Source organism: Coregonus clupeaformis, chromosome 10, assembly GCF_020615455.1.
Source record: "Coregonus clupeaformis isolate EN_2021a chromosome 10, ASM2061545v1, whole genome shotgun sequence".
Lineage (NCBI taxonomy): Eukaryota > Metazoa > Chordata > Actinopteri > Salmoniformes > Salmonidae > Coregonus > Coregonus clupeaformis.
This window is the reverse complement of record NC_059201.1, coordinates 232,724-254,569: the sequence shown is the minus strand read 5'-3', so window position 1 is coordinate 254,569 and position 21,846 is coordinate 232,724. Positions and strand designations below refer to the sequence as shown.

General features: G+C 45.3%; 2 protein-coding genes across 5 annotated transcripts; both read right to left on the bottom strand.

Annotated features, from left to right (window-relative positions):
• Positions 1 to 1,511: 1,511 nt before the first annotated feature.
• On the bottom strand, positions 1,512 to 11,206 carry LOC121558618. 4 transcript variants are annotated; one of them, XM_041872006.2, is made up of 14 exons: positions 10,484 to 11,206; positions 10,132 to 10,301; positions 9,930 to 9,993; positions 8,496 to 8,977; positions 8,177 to 8,313; positions 7,723 to 7,816; positions 7,459 to 7,636; positions 7,073 to 7,212; positions 6,754 to 6,890; positions 4,148 to 4,241; positions 3,709 to 4,041; positions 3,440 to 3,608; positions 3,176 to 3,300; positions 1,512 to 2,313 (listed from the first exon to the last, which is right to left on the bottom strand). In XM_041872006.2, the coding sequence occupies exons 1-14, from the start codon at positions 10,677 to 10,679 to the stop codon at positions 1,933 to 1,935; spliced, it is 2,700 nt and encodes an 899-aa protein (XP_041727940.1). In that variant the 5' UTR covers positions 10,680 to 11,206; the 3' UTR covers positions 1,512 to 1,932. The 4 variants fall into 4 exon arrangements, with proteins under 4 accessions (XP_041727940.1, XP_041727942.1, XP_041727943.1 ...); XM_041872008.2 differs by having other exon boundaries at positions 4,148 to 4,238; XM_041872009.2 differs by having other exon boundaries at positions 7,474 to 7,636.
• Positions 11,207 to 16,540: 5,334 nt separating this feature from the next.
• LOC121558629 lies at positions 16,541 to 21,323 on the bottom strand. The gene is made up of 7 exons (XM_041872023.2): positions 20,979 to 21,323; positions 19,279 to 19,517; positions 18,800 to 18,965; positions 18,220 to 18,624; positions 17,848 to 17,990; positions 17,510 to 17,675; positions 16,541 to 17,392 (listed from the first exon to the last, which is right to left on the bottom strand). The coding sequence occupies exons 1-7, from the start codon at positions 21,130 to 21,132 to the stop codon at positions 16,800 to 16,802; spliced, it is 1,866 nt and encodes a 621-aa protein (XP_041727957.2). The 5' UTR covers positions 21,133 to 21,323; the 3' UTR covers positions 16,541 to 16,799.
• Positions 21,324 to 21,846: the final 523 nt, after the last annotated feature.

The window sequence follows — 21,846 nt, the reverse complement described above, 5'->3', positions numbered from 1 at the left end:
AACGTCAGCCTCGAAACCTTAATGACTTGGAGAAGATCTGCAAAGAGGAGTGGGACAAAATCCCTCCTGAGATGTGTGCAAACCTGGTGGCCAACTACAAGAAACGTCTGACCTCTGTGATTGCCAACAAGGGTTTTGCCACCAAGTACTAAGTAATGTTTTGCAGAGGGGTCAAATACTTATTTCCCTCATTAAAATGTAAATCAATTTCTAACATTTTTTACATGCGTTTTTCTGGATTTTTTGGTTGTTATTCTGTCTCTCACTGTTCAAATAAACCTACCATTAAAATTATAGACTGATCATTTCTTTGTCAGTGGGCAAACATACAAAATCAGCAGGGGATCAAATACTTTTTTCCCCTCACTGTATTTGCAGAAAATGACAACTGGTCAATATAACAAAAAATATGCAGTGTTGTCAGACCTCGAATAATGCAAAGAAAATAAATTCATGTTAATTTTTTAACAACACAATAGTAATGTTTTAACTTAGGAAGAGTTCAGAAATCAATATTTGGTGGAATAACCCTGATTTTCAATCACAGCTTTCATGCATCTTGGCATGCTCTCCACCAGTCTTTCACATTGATGTTGGGTGACTTTATGCCACTCCTGGCGCAAAAATTCAAGCAGCTCGGCTTTGTTTGATGGCTTGTGACCATCCATCTTCCTCTTGATCACATTCCAGAAGTTTTCAATGGGGTTCAGGTCTGGAGATTGGGCTGGCCATGACAGGGTATTGATCTGGTGGTCCTCCACCCACACCTTGATTGACCTGGCTGTGTGGCATGGCGCATTGTCCTGCTGGAAAAACCAATCCTCAGAGTTGGGGAACAATGTCAGAGCAAAAGGAAGCACATTTTCTTCCAGGACAATTGATGAAGGGCTTTTTTCTAGCTTTGCACAACTTCAGCCCTGCCCCTAGGAGCCCGTTTCGAACAGTCCTCGCCATGCACTTCACCCCAGCTGCCGTTTGCCATTATTATTGTGGTCACTTGATGTCATCCTACGGTTGTTGAGTGACATTTGAATTAGTTGGCGGTCATCCCGGTCAGTAGAGAGTCGTTTTCGCCCTCTGCCGGTCTGTAGCTTTGTTGTCCCCAATGTCTGCTGCTTGACCTTGTTCTTATGAACCGCCGTCTTTGACATTTTAAGGATGGAAGCAACCTGATGCTCACTGTATCCCTCTGCCAGTAAAGCCAGAATTGAACCCTTCTTTTCCACACTCAAAACTTTCATTTTCAACTCTTTTGGCATGGTCAATAGTAATTTTCTGATTTAATATTACTTTTGAGGTCCTATTAGCACTGTTTTTGCCATCCAGCTGTTCCTATTGCAAGAGGATAGTGATGACCGCAGCAGTGGTTTTTATACTTTTCCTCGTTAAATAAGATTTGGTTCAGGTGATCACCTAATCAGTACCTAATTCAGTAGAATGAGGTGTGCCTGTGTTGGAATTCAACAGACACTGGAATGGAATGGCTGTCATACATGTAGAGATGCTGATTTAAGAAAAATGTGAAGTGGTCTCTTAATTTTTTCCAGAGCTGTATTTGTAACACCCTCAAACACCAAGTTAGGCATATCTAATTTAAAAATAGGCCATTACTGTTTTGTGAGTGAATTAGAGCAGATGGTGTTAAGCTAATAGCCTTTCTTGTATTTTGTTTCAATCAAAGCACATATCCTGCCTAGTGGCACAAGCTGTTGAGTTCTGGCCGCATTAGAACAATGGGACTATTCAGCTTCAGCTAAACATCCTGAAATCTCACTAGAAATTTTGTTTTTTTTGGTGTAACAGTAACATTATTAGATGCCTACTGCAATTCTGTTATGTAAAATACAAATTCATCATTATGTGATCTTGCTGGACATTGATTCAGCTTTAGAAATCATTTTCCGGAAATATTTTTACCAGCTTCTTATATTGTCAAATTGAAAGAAGTGTGGGAGTGCCGCTCCCTTGTGCTCCGGCAGCACTACACCCCTGGTCTTTGTTAAGCAGCCTTACTCTAATCTCCTTGACTCTTGACGACTCCTTTGCCTTCCCCACGTCGATACCGTACACGGTGGTCTGGATGAATGTGTAGAAGTTGCACAAAGCTTCATGGTAGGACACACTGAAGACATAGTGGGCCTTAAAGAGCTCATCAAAAGCTGCCACTGATGTTTGGGCCTTGCATGGGATGGCCTTCTGGTCAACGACGATGTAAAACCTCTGGAGGATGTTCTTCCTTTCACCGACACAGAGGAGGAAGGGCTGCTGCTCACAGCCAACTGTCTCAAGGAAGGTCGCCATACTGGTCCCCACCTGAGGAAGAGAGAACACAAGACACAACAGTAAATAACGTGTTCCACAATCCTGAAGGCAGACCACATGACCACTAGGCAGGTAGCCTAGCGCAGTGTTTCCCAACTCCAGTCCTCCAGTAGCCCCAACAGTACACATTTTATTGTAGCTCTGGACAAGCACACCTGAAACGTGTCAACTAATCATCAAGCCCTCGTTAAGCTGAATCAAGTGAGTTTGTCAGGGATGCAAAAAAAATAAAAAAAGTGTGTGCTGTTGGGGGTCCTGGAGTTGGGAAACACTGACCTAGCGGTTAGAGGTGAGCAAGCAAGCGGAGGGTTGCCAGTTCCAATCCTGGGTCCGATGGGAAAAATCTGTCAGGTAGTAAGCTGGCAACCAGAGGGCTACTGGTATCAAATTCTAGATGCCATTGCCTTCCGTTGTGCCCATGAGCAAGGCACTTAACTTCCCACAACAGCAGCTCCCCAGGCACCCAGTGTGGCAGCCCCCCCGCACCTCTCCAAAACCTCTATATGCATGTGTCTTTCGGCGGGGTTGGGTTAAAAGCGGAAGTCAAATTCCGGTTGGACCTTGTGTGCAATTGACCGATAAAGTGATCTTCATCTTCATCTAAGCAACCTAGCGATGAAGGTTTAGCTTAACTATATTTTCCACTCAAATATGCACTCAAGAGTTTCATAAAATGGATGGTTATCCAATTTACATGGAACGTAATTGAATTTGCCTACACCTCTGAGACCATATGTAAAACTGTCCTAAAGAAAGCGGCAGGGGAGGGGCTAACAGGAGCTGTGTATATTGTTAACAAGTACTGTACTAAGGGAAGGAGAAGGGCACAATGATCACAGAACATACAACAAACCTTCATAAATCTAACCAAATGGTCAGCAGCTTGAGAGGTACGGATCTTTGCGGTCTTCGGGCCCTTTGAGGTCGGGGGTAGGAGATGCAGAAGCAACAAAATGGCTGCCAAGTCACTCTCCCATCCTAATTGTTTTAATAGAAAACAAGAACAAGAAATGCTCAGTAAAAGTTCACATGCCAGTTTCACGCAGACATTGTATGGTCAAGTTAGAAAAGTAATTGGTAATACCAAAGACAATATATTTGAGTTCTGCACTAATACCATAATCATTGGATTCCTGCTGTGCAGATGAGAGGAGGTCTTCCACAGGTTCGCTGGAGGGAAGGGTTTTACAGTCTGCGATGACCCTGGGTTTGAAGAAAGTTGGCCACTTCGCCAAAAATGTCCCAGACACCACCTCTCCGAAAAGCATGGTGAAATCTTGGTCGATCTGAAATACATTCAATATTTGTTTTCTCACAAGATTGATTATCTTTCCACTTTCTTTTAAAATCACCAAAACATTATGAATTCTATTCATCCAGTCTTACCAAGCCTGTAGTGTCAAGGAATCTTGGGAAGACATCTAGGACAGTTGAGGACTTCTCCGGATCATGAACCATCTCCTGTCTGTATTGGTACGTCGCCATCATCTTCTCTTTAACCAGTGACTCATTAGTTGTATGCTGAAGCGCAGATATCGCCTCTCTGCATTCATCCCCCGACAGTTGCTCAACAGCTGAAGGGCAACTTCGCTGAGCCTTGGGACCATTTTGATAGGTGGGCTTGGTTCTCTTCTTCATCTTACATGATGTGTTGCGTCCCACTGTCTTTATTCTCCAGGTCAGGTAACCAGACCCACTAGCTGCATCGTAATATTTTTCCTGTCAATCAAAAAGAACAGTTAAAAATGATCAACACCATTTAATATCCTGGAACTCTAGGCATGGTATCCCCTGAGAGGGAATTCAGTCCTACGTTCATACTTACATAGCCATGCTCTGAATCTGGATCATTCAACGAGGGGAATAAAGTCACAATCCCCAGGGCGTAGTTGGTGCGGACTCTTGATGGGGGGATCCTCCTTTGAGGAAGATAAATAAATAAAAATACTATAAAAACATTAACTTAATAAAAAATATATATAGTGTTTTATGTTGTAATGTGTCTCGTATGAATCCCCCATCAGTACATATGAAGTTCCCTCAGGAAATAAAAGTTATTTGAATTTCATTTAATTAAAACAATTATGGTAAAAGCCATCACTGATACATTTCTCAGCAAAACTGCAGCCAGCCCTGCCACATGGTTTGGTCTAAAGCTGACGGAATGTGCTGGGGAAACCCCCCAGTATGAACAGACAGGTACTCTAAATTTGACTGAAATCGGGCCTCCCAAGTGGCACAGTGGTCTAAGGCACTGCATCGCTACAGACCCGGGTTCGATCCCAGGCTGTGTCAACAGCCGGCCATGACCGGGAGACCCATGAGGCGGCGCACAATTGGCCCAGCGTAGTCCGGGTTAGGGGAGGGTTTGGCCGGCCGGGATTTCCTTATCCCATCGCGCTCTAGCGACTCCTTGTGGCGGGACGGGCGCCTACAAGCTGACTTCGGTCGCCAGCTGGATGGTGTTTCCTCCGACACATTGGTGCGGCTGGCTTCTGGGTTAAGTGAGCAGTGTTAAAAGAAGCAGTGCGGCTTGGCAGGGTCAGGTTTCGGAGGACGCATGGCTCTCGACCTTTGCCTCTCCCGAGTCCGTAGGGGAGTTGCAGCGATGGGACAAGACTAACTACCAATTGGATCACGAAATTGGGGAGAAAAGGGGGTAAAAGTGTGTGTGTGTGTGTATATATATATATATATATATAAATAAACACATACACACTTTTACCCCATTTTCTCCCCAATATATATATATATACACACACACACACACACACACTACTGGTCAAAAGTTTTAGAACACCTACTCATTCAAGGATTTATCTATATTTGTACTATTTTCTACATTGTAGAATAATAGTGAAGACATCAAAACTATGAAATAACACATAATGAATCATGTAGTAACCAATAAAGTGTTAAACAAATCAAAATATAGTTGAGATTTGAGATTCTTCAAATAGTCACCCTTTGCCTTGATGACAGCTTTGCACACTCTTGGCATTCTCTCAACCAGCTTCATGAGGTAGTCACCTGGAATGCATTTCAATTAACAGGAGTGCCTTCTCAAAAGTTAATTTGTGGAATTTCTTTCCTTCTTAATGCATTTGAGACAATCAGTTGTGTTATGACAAGGTAGGGGGGTATACAGAAGATAGCCCTATTTGGTGAAAGACCTAGTCCATATTATGGCAAGAACAGCTCAAATAAGCAAAGAAAAACGACAGTCCATCATTACTTTAAGACATGAAGGTCAGTCAATACGGAACATTTCAATAACTTTTAAAGTTTCTTCAAGTGGAGTCGCAAAAACCATCAAGCGCTATGATGAAACTTGCTCTCATGAGGACCGCCACAGGAATGGAAGACCCAGAGTTACCTCTGCTGCAGAGGATAAGTTCAGTAGTTACCAGCCTCAGAAATTGCAGCCCAAATAAATGCTTCAGAATTCAATTAACAGACATCTCAACATCAACTGTTCAGAGGAGACTGTGTGAATCAGGCCTTCATGGTCGAATTGCTGCAAAGAAACCACTACTAAAGGACACCAATAAGAAGAAGAGACTTGCTTGGGCCAAGAAACACGCGCAATGGACATTAGACCAGTGGAAATTTGTCCTTTGGTCTGGAGTCCAAATTTGAGATTTTTATTCCAACCGCTGTGTCTTTGTGAGATGCAGTGTGGGTGAACGGATGATCTCCGCATGTGTATTTCCCACCGTAAAGCATGGAGGAGGAGGTGTTATGATGTGGGAATGCTTTGCTGGTGACACCGTCTGTTATTCATTTAGAATTCAAGGCACATTTAACCAGTATGGCTACCACAGCATTCTGCAGCAATACGGCATCACATCTGGTTTGGGCTTAGTGGGACTATCATTTGTTTTTCAACAGGACAATGACCCAACACACCTCCAGGCTGTGTAAGGGCTATTTTACCAAGGAGAGTGATGGAGTGCTGCATCAGATGACCTGGCCTCCACAATCCCCCGACCTCAACCAAATTGAGATGGTTTGGGATGAGTCGGACCGCAGAGTGAAGGAAAAGCAGCCAACAAGTGCTAAGCATATGTGGGAACTCCTTCAAGACTGTTGGAAAAGCATTCCAGGTGAAGCTGGTTGATAGAATGCCAAGAGTGTGCAAAGCTGTCATCAAGGCAAAGGGTGGCTATTTGAAGAATCTCAAATATAAAATATATTTTGATTTATTTAACACTTTTTTTAGTTACTACATGATTCCATGTTTTATTTCATAGTTTTGATGTCTTCACTATTATTCTACAATGTAGAAAAATGAAGAAAAACCCTTGAATGAGTAGGTGTTCTAAAACATTTGACTGGTAGTGTATATATTTTGACTAAAATCATGCACTGTTAAAATGTAATCCAACTTTTGTCATCACACAGTTCCAACACATTGAATTATTCACGTACCCATGATTTTCCATCATATCGGCCACAATAATGTTCACCATCAGTCTCCGTGTGCTATCCGTAAGACCTTTGGTTTTCAAATACTCCTGGAATACCTTTTCTCCACCTGGCTTTGAGTGAAGGATGGCACTGATCATCTAGAAAAACCACATAAAAACAATAGAAGCCGTGTGATCAGTCATGCATCTTCAAGGTACTGGTAATGGGCAAGAAGACAAGGCTATGTAAATAGGTGGAGTAGAAACAGCTAAATGTGTTTTAAAGAGTTATCACTAACACACTAGTAGTGGAGCTAACAGCAACATTTTACACGACTCACATCTCTCGCTGCATTTCTGTCTGTGGGTTCATCAGTCAGACGTCTTTTTCTTGCCTTGGTTTTTTCCAGAATGACAGTTGATCCAGACGAATCAGACCCAACTGAGCAGATAGACACCTCAGACATGGACACTTGCTCATCTGAAAGATTACAAAGATGCAACTTTCAGGGAAAATTCAGCAAAAAAATCCTACCATTACCACTAGTATTGCTAAAATGCTCTAACTAGAATCTGATGGACATTACAAAAACAATCCGACAATGATTTACCAAATGTCTCGATCAACTGATAATAGATGAGTGAAAATAAGATGTGGATATTTTGGATGGACTATCCCTTTAGCAAAGAATTGGGATAATACAGTGCAGGAGGAACTTCGCTGTACCTCTGCATTCATCACCTGACAGTTGCTCAACAGCTGAAGGGGAACTTTGTTGAGCCTTTGGACCATTTTGATAGGTGGACTTGGTTCTCTTCTTGATCTTACATGATTTGTTGCGTCCCACTGTCTTTATTCTCCAAGTCAGGTAACCAGACCCACTAGCTGCATCGTAATATTGTTCCTATCAATCAAAAAGAAAACAGTTCAAAATGGAACTCTAGGTCTGGTCTCCCCTGAGAGGGAATTCAGTCCTACGTTCATACTTACATAGCCATGCTCTGAATCTGGATCATTCAAGTAGGGGAATAAAGTCACAATCCCCAGGGCGTAGTTGGTGCGGACTCTTGATGGGGGGATCCTACTTTGAGTAAGATTAAATAAAAAGTAACTACAATTCTAGTAAAAGCGACCATCAGTGATTTATTTCTCAGCAAAACTGCAGCCCCACCACATTTTGATCTAAAGCTGAGGGATGGTTCTGGGGACCCCCCCCAATCTTCCGTTCCTTTTGGATTGAGAAATGGCATTATCTACCAAACAACGGTGTGGGATGTGGACATACAGTACATTGACAGTAGTCTACTTTTAAGGTATAAAATCATCTAACAGACTTTCATTTTGGGGTGACTCATACCTTCAAGTTTGACTAAAATCATGCACTGTTAAATGTAATACAGCTTTTGTCAGCATACAGTTCTAACACATTGAATTATTCACGTACCCATGATTTTCCATCATATCGGCCACAATAATGTTCACCATCAGTCTCCGTGTGCTATCCGTAAGACCTTTGGTTTTCAAATACTCCTGGAATACCTTTTCTCCACCTGGCTTTGAGTGAAGGATGGCACTGATCATCTAGAAAAATCACATAAAAACAATAGAAGCCGTGTGATCAGTCATGCATCTTCAAGGTACTGGTTATGGGCAAGAAGCCAAGGCTATGTAAATAGGTGGAGTAGAAACAGCTAAATGTGTTGTAAAGAGTTATCACTAACACACTAGTGGTGGAGCTAACAGCAACATTTTACACGACTCACATCTCTCGCTGCATTTCTGTCTGTGGGTTCATCAGTCAGATGTCTTTTCCTTGCCTTGGCTTCATCAAGAGTTACAGTAGAACTGATAGAGACGTCGGAGTGCGTGAGCTCATGCGTGTTGAGGGATTTGATGTAGGTGAACCCTTTCCCACACACATAGCAACTGTAGGTTTCCACTGTGTTGTGTTTGTGCCGTTGGTGCCTTGTCAAGCCGCTCTGACGCTGGAATTTCTCACCACAGATATCGCAGCGAAAGCGTGGCTTCCCAGTGTGTTCGAACATGCTCGTTTTATACTTCATCTTTATGGGTGCTGCAGCATCCTCAGTTGACACCAGCAACGGACTCTCTTGAACTTCTCTCTTGAAGTCCTTGAGTCCAAGTTCTTTGGATCCCCCAGAGGCTTGACTTCTCTCTTCCTCATCACTTTCTCCTGTGATATTCTGGTTGGCCTTGTGAGTCTCTGGAATCCACTCGCCGTAATCTGGAAAGGAAGTCACCAACAATGAATGTCAGAGTTGGCTTTACGGTGAGACATTAAAGGGATAGTTTACTTTGTCATGGTCTTAACAAGTGCAAAATCTAAAAAAAGACCACATTAATTTGCGTCTTGTCTTCATGTTTGATAGAATGCAGAGAGCATATCCAACTGACAACCTCTTAGAAAAAAATACAAACTATTGGAACCAAGATTTAAAAAATAACTGGTGTTGGTACAAGATGGAAAATTACAGTTAACGAAAATGTACGCTAATCCAGTATAAACTAATGTATAGAATTTACTACACAATTGACAAAATTCACAAATTCTACAGCACAACAGCAGAGTCATGTCTTAAGTGTAAAACGAATAATGACTCAATAATCCATGCTTCCTGGAAATGCTATAATGTCCAGAAGTTGTGGGCGGAGCTAGAAAGTTGGCTTTCAGAAGTATTACAATGTAAACTTACTTTTAAATCGGTCTGTCTGCATATTTCAAGACATGTCATATGGGGGTGTAGTGAGATAGCCAATGGGCTAGACAATTCTCTTCTCATCACTCATCTTGAAAAAACGTATACTTAAAACATAGAAGTCAATCAATCCGACAGCATTGACAATGAAAAAAATCTAATGATTTATTATTTAAATAGTGAAATATCATGGGCGACCGAGAAAAACAAATTGGTACAATTTAAGGCCAAGTGGCAAACAATAATGCAGGCAGTAGGGATGGGGGTGTGAGCATGCAGGTCTGGGTAGATGAGATGTAGTCATTGTTTGTGTCTAAGTTGTTGTTTGGATTTATACGTTGTTTTTGGAATGAACAAACATTTGAAAAGTACATTATTATTACAAATATAAATAAATTTATAGAATTATGAAAAATACACAATCTACTACAAGGGAAATAAGCCTTTAAATCGTGATTGAAAATAGTTGCTTCAACTGACCTTCCTTTTCCTGATCATCATCAGCCATATCCTCCTGTTTGATGAGCCATACTGGCCATGGTACCTTCCAAAAGACAATGTCATTATTGATTAACATTGTCCTAAACTACAGCCAGTTATGTTGGGGCTGCATCAACAACACAAACATCTTCTGTGGTTGTCCTCCCTTACAAAGTAGGTGGCCAAACCTAGCTGAATTTACCGTGTCTGGAATCTGACCAGAGGGCTGTGATGGCTCTCGTCTCTCCGTCTCTGGCACCGGTGATGCTAGACCTTCAAAAACAGCACCGTCTTCTAGCCAATGATAGTTGGCCTCTTGTTTATTGAGGATTTGCCCCACGACTGGAAAGTTTCCCAAACTTCGTGGACTAACTAACATACAAATAATGAAAATAGACGCATTAATGATTTTATACTGTACAGCATTTATTTTTTTACCGACACCGTTATAGTGGTGGTATAACACTCTGGTGTTATTGCGTGTTAAACCATGGATGTAAACCAGACGCTAAAATGTGTGTTGTACACTAAATAGCTAAATGTCAACATCTCACCAGGTTTAGAAACGTTCTCAAGGCAATTCGTTGGCTTCTCCATCCTTGTCTCTTTTTTATTTTGTTCATGCAACATTTCCACTCGAAGAGCAGCATAGCTTTCTCCCATAAATTGACAGATTTCTTGCACGACTGTTGCTGTCAAAGCTTCCATAATGGAGGTAACACGACAACGAAAAGCGAGTTCGTGAGACATGGTTACCAAGTAGACTGCAACAAACGATCTAATTTGATCCTACTGTGATGTGAGGAGAGAAGGCTACATCAAGGAACATCTTCTTTGTTATCAGATGGTGGCTTCACCTTTTCACACCTCTTCACCTCCTCCGGAAGTTATCTTCTGATTAGTTCCGGACAGCTGACGAGGTTGGGCGGGCCGTGAAATACCGTAAATACACGCTTATATACGCCCTTGATTCTAGCAGCTTCATTCATCTTTTGTTGAGAATTTATTTGATACCCACAAATATTAATACGAAATTTCACAACAGCATTAGTGGCGTTTTTTTCTTCTTCCACCAAACAAAATCAACAAGACAAACTGACTGAACAAACTTTCCCAAATCTCTAATATTTTTTTTTTCAAACAGCACACCTTAGCCAGCCAGCCCACCTCAATGCAAAGTGAGAAACATTCTCATCCTCTTGTTCTATATCGTGGTGCTCCGCCCCATAGGGGAGCACTGCTCCTATTGGTTTACCCCGCTGCCTAGGCAGCGAACAGCCTGAGACAAAATTATACACACACCTGCAGCCAATAGGAGTACAGGTGTCCCTATACAAGGTGACGCTTCCCCTCAATCAGCCTCCCATTATCTTCAGCGACTGGACTAGACTGAAGAAGCCAAGAAGAGACGAAGACTCAGGACGAAGATAGCGCCGTCGATTTCCAGTTCTCGACGTCATCCGATAATGAGCACACCGGGAAGTTTTCCACCCCCAAAAGCTATTTTCAGAGCTCAATGCCGCTGCGCCTCCATGGCGGCTGCGGACTCCCACGACTTATGTTTCGTGTGTTTGGGTTCACAGCACATCAAGGACGGCATCAGCGATCCTCCTATTTGCGCCAGCCTCGCCCTCCTTCCATTGAAGGAGAGGAAGCAGCGCTGGGCGTTCTTTAGGGAGGATATCCCTTTAGAGGACGTGCTATCAGTGTTAGCCTCAGCTTCTGAGGCATCATCCGAAGGCGCCGACTCTGGAGAAGACAGGGATTATGGGGATGAGATGGATATTCCAATGGAACAATCCGTCCCTCTGACCCAAAACTTCAAGACCCCCTTTTCTTTGGAGTGAGAGGTCTTGTACTTCCCTGGGCGATGACGACACAGGCTCTGAGAGATCAGTAGCCCTGTCCTTCGCTGCAGCCTCTCTGCGCTCAGACTTTCCTGGGCTGCTAGACGTTTAGAGATAGCGCTGCCCCCCATTCCCTCCGGACCGGATGTGGACATGATGGAGGGCGACCCCTATTTTCGGCCAAGGAGGGCGGCGGAGCCTTTGGCTCCAGCAATGCCCTCGCTTGCAAAATACGTCGAGGGCTCATGGGAGGCGCCTCTGGCGGCGCGTTTGCCGGCCAAGGCGTACCTCCCGTTTACCAGAGTGGAGGGAAGGCAACAGGGCTTCACTAAGGGAATCCCCAGGCTAGAGAGCGCCCTGGCTGCGTATCTCGTGCCGGGTTTGAGTCCCTGGCCCTCTTCCAAGAAGGCCACTCTGCCGACGCAGAAAGACTGTTTCACAGCACAGCTGGTGGAAAAGTATTTTACGTTGGGGGCCCAAGCAGTAGCAGCAGCGAATAACATTGCCCTCCTAGCGGCCTCTCTGTCCCGTCTAACCACAGGTAAGACTGAGCTCGGCAGGGAGGAGGTGGAAGAGGCGTCCAGGATTTCTGAAGCTATTCTTCACCTGACACAGGCGTCAGCTGTCTGCGCGAGGAGGTCCATGGCCACTTCGGTGGTCGCGGAGCGACACCTATGGCTGTCACTGACAACCATGAAAGAAGCAGACAGAGCGCCGCTTCTGAACGCCCCCTTCTCTGGCGACGGACTCTTCGGAGTCGCCGTCAAAGAGGCGACGGAGCGCTTCACGAAGCTCGACGAGGAGAGGAAGCAGCTGGCCAGACACCTGCCACTGGCAGGGAGAGCAGGCCACGCGACTACAAAACAGTCCACCTCCACCGCCTCTAGTAGAGTAGGCTCTACTGCGAGGCGTCGTGCCCGGCGCCAGCCCCGACGATGCCGCCGGCGAGGGAAGTCATTAGAGCGTCGACCTGGCAGCCTAATGGCAACCAGAAGAGACGGCGCACGTGACGGGACGTGGGGGAGAGAATGGAGGATGGCACAGCGACGAGTTCGACTGCGCCCGCTATTCCCCCCCACCCTTCTGTTGAGGGTACGGAGGATAATGTTTTTGTTGATGTGTGCAATAAAGAGTTGGCTCCACCTGACTTTGTCAAAAAAGAGACCCTTTTCCATAATACATCCGAGAGCGTTCGACCTTCCTCACTCTCTCACCACTCTGAGTGCAGCTCAGCCCACCAAAGGTGCGTAGCTGAGCGCACACATGAGGCGGGTGTTAAAAAGGTATCAAGGCGCCGCCTTGTGTTACCTTATAAAGACCTCACTTTACAGACTCCTAGGAGTGCTGTAGTGAGTGTCTCACATAGCAGGCTGCAGTCTCAACCAGATAATGGCATGATGACGCGACCGCTATTCGGGGACGGCGCTCTGTCTCAGGCTAACGCCTCAGTCAGTGCAGTTCAGACCCATGCTGCGTTCACGGAGGGACGGAATACTAAACGTTACGAGTTCCTGTAATGTAATGATGAGGGCTCGAATTTCGGACCCTCGAAGGGTAGCCCTGTTGCTAGCCCTGAGAAGGTTTTGTCCGAATCACATGGTAACGGCGCTGTCAGTCATGTCACTCTTGGGTCTCATGTCGTCAGCCCATTTCGTGGTCCCGCTGGGACTCCTGCGCATGCGCAGGATGCAGCGATGGTTTGCCCAACTAAGACTAGACCCAGTGCGTCAACGTCGTCGGTTGGTGGTGGTTCCTCTCTCGCTCAGTGCAGATCTGAACTATTGGAGAGACCCGCGCGTTCTCACGCACGGCGTCCCAACAGGCAAAGTGTCCTCCTACATCCCAGTGTTTACAGATGCCTCTGACTGGATGGGGAGGGACATGTCAGACCCAAGCGATAGGAGGTGTGTGGCCTCTTTCGAGTCGCCACATCAACCTCTTGGAGTTGGAAACGGTTCGACTGGTTCTGACCCACTTCGCGTCTACCCTTCGGGGTCGCGATGTGTTGGTCTGGTCAGACAACCGGACCACACCAACCGCGTTGACTCAGGCGGGAGGTGCGATAGGGCAATTGCCCATAATTGGCCAACCACTGAAGGCTTGGCTCCCGAGAGGGACAGGCTGGAGCGCCGTGGGTTATCTGATTCTGTAATCAGGACCATACAGGGTTCACGTGCCAGTTCCACTTCCAGGGTTTATGCCAGCAAATGGAATGTATTTTCACAGTGGTGTGTCACAGAAAATGTGGACCCCGTCCCGTGTGCTGTCAGGTTGAGAGTGTTTTCTCATTCCTACAGTGTTTATTTGATAAGCAACGTTCGCCCGCCACCATTAAGGTTTTGCAGCGGCGATTTCGGCTTGTCATGAGGGGTTTGGCAGAGACACTGTCTTCAGCCACCCTCTGGTGAAACGTTTCCTTTTAGGAACACGGTGGCTTAGGCTGACGCCTAGAGCCACGGTTCCTCAGTGGGATTTGGCTCTGGTACTCGAAGCGCTCTGTGAGTCGCCGTTCGAACCATTGAATCAAAATCCCCCTCAAGATGCTGTCTGTGAAGACGGCACTGTTGCTCGCTTTGACTACTGCAAAGCGTGTCAGTGATTTGTGTGCTCTTTGGATGAGACCCGACTGCCTTGCCATTAATGGCGATTTGAGCAGAGCTGTGTTACGTCCTAACCCGGCATTTATGCCGAAGGTTATTAAGAGCTCATATAGATCACAGACCGTGGAGCTGTGGGCTTTTTCTCCTCCTCCCCATGGGGAGAGGAGAGAGGAAAGACTCCATCGCCTGTGCCCAGTGCGCGCTTTGGCGTGTTACGTTGAGCGCACAGCAGCGATTAGGCCATCGCCTCAGCTGTTTGTGTGGCACGGTGCAGCTGCACTAGGTAGACCACTTTCGAAACAGCGTTTGTCTCATTGGCTTTGCGAAGGCATTGAGACAGCGGGGTGGCAATTGCCTCAGGGTATAAGAGCCCACTCCACTCGTGGAGTAGCGGCTTCTACTGCCCTTTTCAGAGGAACAGGGGTAGAGGATATCTGTGCAGCGGCGTCGTAGTCGCCACCGTCTCCATTTATCCGTTTCTATCTCTTGGATATGTCTTCTAATTCTTTGGCTCGGTCTGTACTCAGCGTAGCTGATGGGAGGCCTTGAGCTAGGGGAAAGGAATGCAGGACTAAAAGAGGTAGGTCTCTTTCAGGTCCGCTCCTGTTAAGAGACATATATGACATGACTCCTGACTGACATGTTCAGTACAGTAGAGGGAATGTTATTTATCTGCCCACCAGTATTACTGGGTTGGGGCGGAATGATGAGGGAAATAGTTTTTGTAACTTTGTTACATTACTATTGACCGGTCATAAAATATTGACGGAATTGTGACGTCATCCATCTGCTGGTTCAGATTAGTGTGACTCATATTCTGGTTATCTGCCCACCAGACATTGGTGATGCCATTGGACTAGGTGGGGCGGATTTGAACCGAGGACGCAGTATATTGTGACAGTGTGTTACAGTACTGCGGGACTTGGCCGCAGCCATTGCTAGGCCCGACCTTTTCATTTCGATGGGAAGTGTTGGGCTCGGCAGGGAGTACATTTTGGAGCGTTGCGCTCCGCCTTAAACCAATAGGAGCAGAGCTCCCGTGGGGCGGAGCTCCACGATATAGAACGATAGTTACCGGAGTGTAACTCCAGTTCTATGAGTGGAGCGGAGCCCCATAGGACTTAAGGCCCTGCCGACCCTCTAGTCTCACTGAAGATAATTTATCGGGAGGCTGATTGAGGGGAAGCGTCCCCTCTTCTAGGGACACCTGTACTCCTATTGGCTGCAGGTGTGTGCATAATTTTGTCTCAGGCTGTTCGCTGCCTAGGCAGCGGGGTAAACCAATAGGAGCAGAGCTCCCCTATGGGGCTCCGCTCCACTCATAGAACTGGAGTTACACTCCGGTAACTATCGATCTAATGAGCTGCTATGTACGTTTCTACAGCTATAACATACTAAGCTATATAACTTGAACTTAATTATAATGGGTTTTAACAACCATTATTCTGTGGGAGTGAGTGGAGCAAGATTCCCCAGCTTTTCAACATACTTTATACAATAGTCAACTTTAACAAGTTATAGAGACTGCAAGAAATGTTCCAAACAAAATGTCTCCATAGTTTTCCTGCCCAATTGTTTGTTTTTTTGCTTGTTTGCAAGACTAGCACTCAGGCCTTGGAACTGGCAGCCAGGCCATACCCATAACCCAATGAAACTGAGGGGTCAGATTCCCAAACTCAATTTTATCCATTTGTATGGTAAACATATATACAACATGAATGTATAAGATTTGTTATAAACAGAACATATAAAACAATAAAAATAGAATTCAGCCATCAGGGGCCTCCCGAGTGGCAGTGCTAGAGGCGTCACTACAGACCCGGGTTCAATCCCAGGCTGTGTCGCAGCCGGCCACGACCGGGAGACCAATGATGAGGCGGCGCACAATTGGCCCAGCATCGTCCGGGTTAGGGGAGGGTTTGGCCGGCTGGGATGTCGTTGTCCCATTGCGCTCTAGCGACTCCTTGTGGTAGGCTGGGAGCATGCACGCTGACTTCGGTCGCCAGTTGTATGGCGTTTCCTCCGACACATTGGTGCAGCTGGCTTCCGGGTTAAGCGAGCAGTGTGTCAAGAAGTAGTGCAGCTTGGCAGGGTGGCATGGCTCTCGACCTTCGCCTCTCCCGAGTCCGTACGGGAGTTGCAGCGATGGGACAAGACTGTAACTACCAATTGGGGAGAAAAAGGGGTAAAACGTACCAAAAATAATTATAAAAATAAAAACACTTCAGCCATCAGTGCCTCATCAATGAAGTAGTTGATGCATGATGCCTATAGCCTGAAATCCAGAACCTGTTTTGCTAACATTCCACTCATTGTACTCTATGTCATTGCCAAACTGTTTTGTTGACAACGACAATAGAGTAGGCAAACGCACAAACAGATCTGGGACCAGGCTTTGATGCCTCTGCTTGCAAAGCAGGCATCTACCAGGAATCGGGGTGTTTTCTGTTCATGTGTGCTCTCATGTTCTTCATGGTCACCGTACGCCCACATACGGTGCAGGTGGCTGTCAGTCTCCGTCTGGTCCCTTCAGCGTGTTTCATGGCGCCGTGTTGTTGTGCCACAGACACGGGATCTACGCCCTCCCATGGAGTGGCGATCTCCGGGTGTTTCCTCAGCATGTGCTGCTTCAAGTTCTTTCTCAGGAGCACAAAACCACAGTGATCACACACAGTCGTCAGAGGCCTATAGGCTGGACTTTGAGACGTTTGGCTTTGAGGGGTAATTTCAATACGCTGGTTACGGGTCAAGTTATAGGTTGAGACCGAAGCGGTAGCCTCGACCTGAAGGGCAGCGGTAGCGTCATCCTCAGTGATACCTTCGAATGCAATGGTAGCTTCGAGAGAAGCGGCATCTACGTCGCCAGTGTTAGTACCACCGGGATTCCTTCTTCTGCAGGTTCTCAGGTGACTAATGAGGTGGTGTCTAGAACGTTGCGTTTCCTTGCAATATGGACAGTGGTGGTGTCTGTGTCCGTCTTTCCTGCAGTTCGACGTGCATGTCATAATGACGTAACCTGGAAAGAGACAAATAGGTTTGGTTACAAAAATGGACGTTCCGTATTAATGTAAATGTATTTCTGAATAACTATTGCCTGAACTCTTTGAAATGTCACAAAGCAAGTAGCATTTACCGTCGTGAAACACAGCCCGTGAAATAGGAGTGTCGAGATGCATCAGGAGATGGCACTTTCTATTAGGTTTGAAAGCGGTGCAAAAGGGGCAATGATACTTTCTGCAGCAGGTTGTACATCTTTGTAGCGGTGGCATCGTTTGTCCCTTCAACACTGTGACGGGGAGCTAGAAAATAAAAAGGTGCGCAGACATTGAACTCTACTCAACTCTACTAATGTCAAGAGGTGTCCCTATTTTAGGTCGCCTGTTTTGTAGATCCAGCTACATGCCACAATCTAAAATGGATTTGAACAAATGAGCACCATTTCCAGATGGCTGAACCACAAGCCCCACTGACCTCATTGTTAGTAGGCTGTGATAGTCCTTCCTCCTCTGCCGCTGTGTTATCGTCGTCTTCGGCTGAAGATTCACCTTCCGTAAAAAGGTGTTTGAGACCCACTTCTTCTAGGATTTGATCCGTGACAGAAAGGTTCCCCAAACCTGGTATGGTTAAAAAAAAAAAAAAAACACTAATAAAGATTGAGGTGTTCTGAAATGATTGCTCAACAACAGCTAGTTTGCTAACAAACGTAGAGCGTTCAACACAAAACAGCTAGCTAGCTAACTCGATACAGCATAGTGAAGAAGTGACGAGTGATTGGGGCTGGTTGACTTCACTCAAACCGACTCAATAGCCTGCATGATGCTCAGTTGTAACGACATATCTCACCAGGATTTGGATCATTGTCAAGATGGTTCTCTGGCGCCAGGCACTCCATCCCTCCTGGCACACTCTGGATCGTCTGTGATGTTGTCTTCAAGCCTTTGTTTTGTTCATTGCACCGCTGCAACATTTTCACACTAACAACTTTCAAGTTGCTGTTAAGCCTTGCACGCTCCATAGGTCCATAAGTCGAGGTTGCATTGAGCTTAGCAAGAGCTTCGAGAATGGCCTCCGCATGGAGAACGGTTGGTCTGGGATCCAGGTTAGTGCTAGTCCCACCAGGTTCCGCACCGCCGCACATTTTCAGGTGGTCAATGAATATGTTTTTATTTAGTAGAATCTTTTTGCAAAATGCACAGTGGAAATGTCCAACTTCCCTGCAGTCAAAAGTACACCTGATCATGGTGTAACCTGCCAACAGATAAATGGGTTCTGTTACGAAAAATGGGTTCAATATCGACAGAAAATACATTTGTCATTTTCATGACCTGCGGTTAAAACAAATGAAAGGTGTTCTAGTTACAAAAGGGCCATGACATTGTCGAATAGCTAAGTACGTGTCAAAATGACATCCAGAAGATCTTACCCTTATGACAAACGGCCCTTGCAAGATGACACCGTATATGCTGGATGGTTTTAGTCCTTCTTGCAGGTTTGAAAAAGGTGCAATAGGGGCAATGATAGTAGCTGCAGCAGGTTGTGCATCTTTGTAGCGGTGGTAGAGAAGTCCCCTCCAGCACTGTGACGTGGAGCTAGAAAACACAGTAACGATCAGAGAGAGAGACAATCCCCTTCTGAAGAGGGATTTGTGACATCATGTAGTCCATTAGGTATTTGTATCTCAAGTGATTTGAGAAGTTTTGGTTCACATAAGGATATCAAAGGCATGTTGGGTTTTAACCACCCTGGACCCTTTTCAGACACTGTAACTCCAAATCTCAGACGCTGACAGTACAAAGAAACTGCACATACATGTCGTCGAAACGTATCATGGAGCGTGAGAGTAATTTACATATCCTCACCTACGAATAAGGCCCCTAGTATACGACCGCAAGATCCACTGACCTTATCTTCCGTAAGCTTAACCAGAGAGGATGTTGTCTTTGGCTTAACAGGCTGTGATGGTCCTTCTGAGGATGTCTTTGGTTTAACAGGCTGTGATGGTCCTTGCGATGACATCGGTAACAGTAGAGTGTAATCATCATGATCTGTGGGATCATTGTGGTCCATGGGATCATCTTCCATATCAGCACCGCAGGCCTCTTCTTCATCCTCCTGTTCCTCAACAAGGTCCTTTCTCAAACCTGGTGGGGTAACATACCAATTAAGATTGGGGTGCTGTAAATCACTGGGATATGCCTATTGTTCTCTAGCTACGAAGGCCCATATTCCAAAATATCTAAACTTACTAGAAGAGAGTTGCCATAACATTGACGTCATAGTGTTACAGCTAATGATGATCTGTACTTATAAAAGGGATTTACATTGGATCTTCTAGCTCTGGTCCAGGGCAGAGCTAACCTCTAGATCAGTGGTCACCAAGCTTTTCTGAGTCAAGATCACTTTCTGAGTCAAAATGCAAGCCGAGCTCTTCCGCTCAGATTTTTCTTTAAAACATGACTTAAAAAACATAAGCCTATGTATGCAACATTAACCCATTAAAAACAGTACTGTAGCAATGATGTTTGTGCAGTAGGCTATAGGCCCAATTCATTATCACTGCATATTGGCTTTGCTTGAATTGCCCTGCCAATGTTGTTCTTCTCAGACCATTTTTAAATTACATTTTAGTATTGCCAAGACCAGGTTAGTTAAAATCTATGGCGGCGTTTTCAATAAGTTAACCTGTAACGCCAAGCAATGGAAACATAGTAGAGTGGCAGGTAGCCTAGCGGTTAAGAGCGTTGGGCCAGTAACCGAAAGGGCTCTCATTCAAATCCCTGAGCAGACTAGGTGAAAAGTCTGTCCATGTGCCCTTGAGCACTTAACCCTAATTGCTCCTGTAAGTTGCTCTGCATAAGAGCATCTGCTAAATGACTCAAATGTAATGTAAATAGTTATAACACATCTGGTGTACAAATTGCAGCTACATACAACACATACTCAATACGATGCACCCCCTGAACCCAGAAGAACAACCTCTCCCTCAACGTGAGCAAGACAAAGGAGCTGATCGTGGCCTACAGGAAAAGGAGGGTCGAGCACGCCCCCATTCACATTGATGGGGCTGCAGTGGAGCGGGTCGGGTCGAGAGCTTGAAGTTCCTTGGTGTCCACATCACCAACAAACTATCATGGTCCAAACACACCAAGACAGTTGTGAAGAGGGCACGACAAAGCCTATTCCCCCCCTCAGGAGACTGAAAAGATATGGCATGGGTCCTCAGATCCTCAAAAAGTTATACAGCTGCACCATCGAGAGCATTGACCCCCTTTTACGCTACTGCTACTCTGTTTATTATCTATGCATAGTCACTTTAACCCTACCTACATGTACATATTACCTCAACTAACCTGTACCCCTGCACACTGACTCGGTACCCCCTTTATATAGCCTCGTTATTGTAATTTAATGCTGTTATTTCTTTTTTAAACTTTAGTTTATTCTACTTTTCATTCATTTATTTTTCAAATATTTTCTTACTTAGAAAAAAACGGAATTGTTGGTTAAGGGCTTGTAACGTTAAGTAAGCATTTCACGGTAAGGTTTACACCTGTTGTATTCGGCGCATGTGACAAATAATTTGATTTGATTTGTAACCTCACCTGCCACTTGAATACGATCAGAAGAACGGCAAGGGTTCCATGGTGGCACAGTGTCCTTCTCCATCCCTGTGCCAATCTCCATCGTCAGGGGCTTCCAGTTCGGTTCATGGCGACACTCCATTTCCACACGAAGAGCAGCGTAGCTTTCTTCCATTATTTGACACACTGCTCATACGGCTGTTGCTGTTAAAGTTTCCATAACGGAAGCTACACGCGCACGAAAAACGACATCTTTGTTATTATTTGACCACTAGTACAAGCAGGCTAGCTTCTTCTTCTTCGGGATTGGCGGATCGCATCCAATTTAAAGGCACATACACCGCCACCTACTGTACTTCAGTGTGAGGCCAGTCATTTCCTACCTACATTAAATTCTCATTATTCCTGTTCCTAAAAGAAAAAATCCACAACCAAATACCACTATTTTATAAAAACTACCACCCCATTACCTCTTCTGCAGTAAAATCTCGTACACTCAGGTACTTCTCTGCAGCTGCCACCTACACTCATTAAAAACCCACTACCCATTTCACTACTTGAGCCTATCGGCTCGTACAGTACACCATGCCAAAGGCCTGGGAGCACGGGACAGCACCTCTCAACACACCCTGTAACTCTTCTGTCAAATATCGTACCCCCAAGTACTTCTCTGCAGCTGTCACCACAATATTTTCTGTGATTTACTTTCCATTTCTGCGGTACATTTGATAACCATGGCACTGAATGCTAAGAAGCCAACCTTACTAAGCAGGCTAGCTACTGTGCTACAAACAAACTTTCCCGCGCAAGACCTTCTTCCGGGGTTAAACCATCTACTTCCTGAGACAATTTACCGTAAACACTGAGATCACAGAGTTTGTCTTTGCGG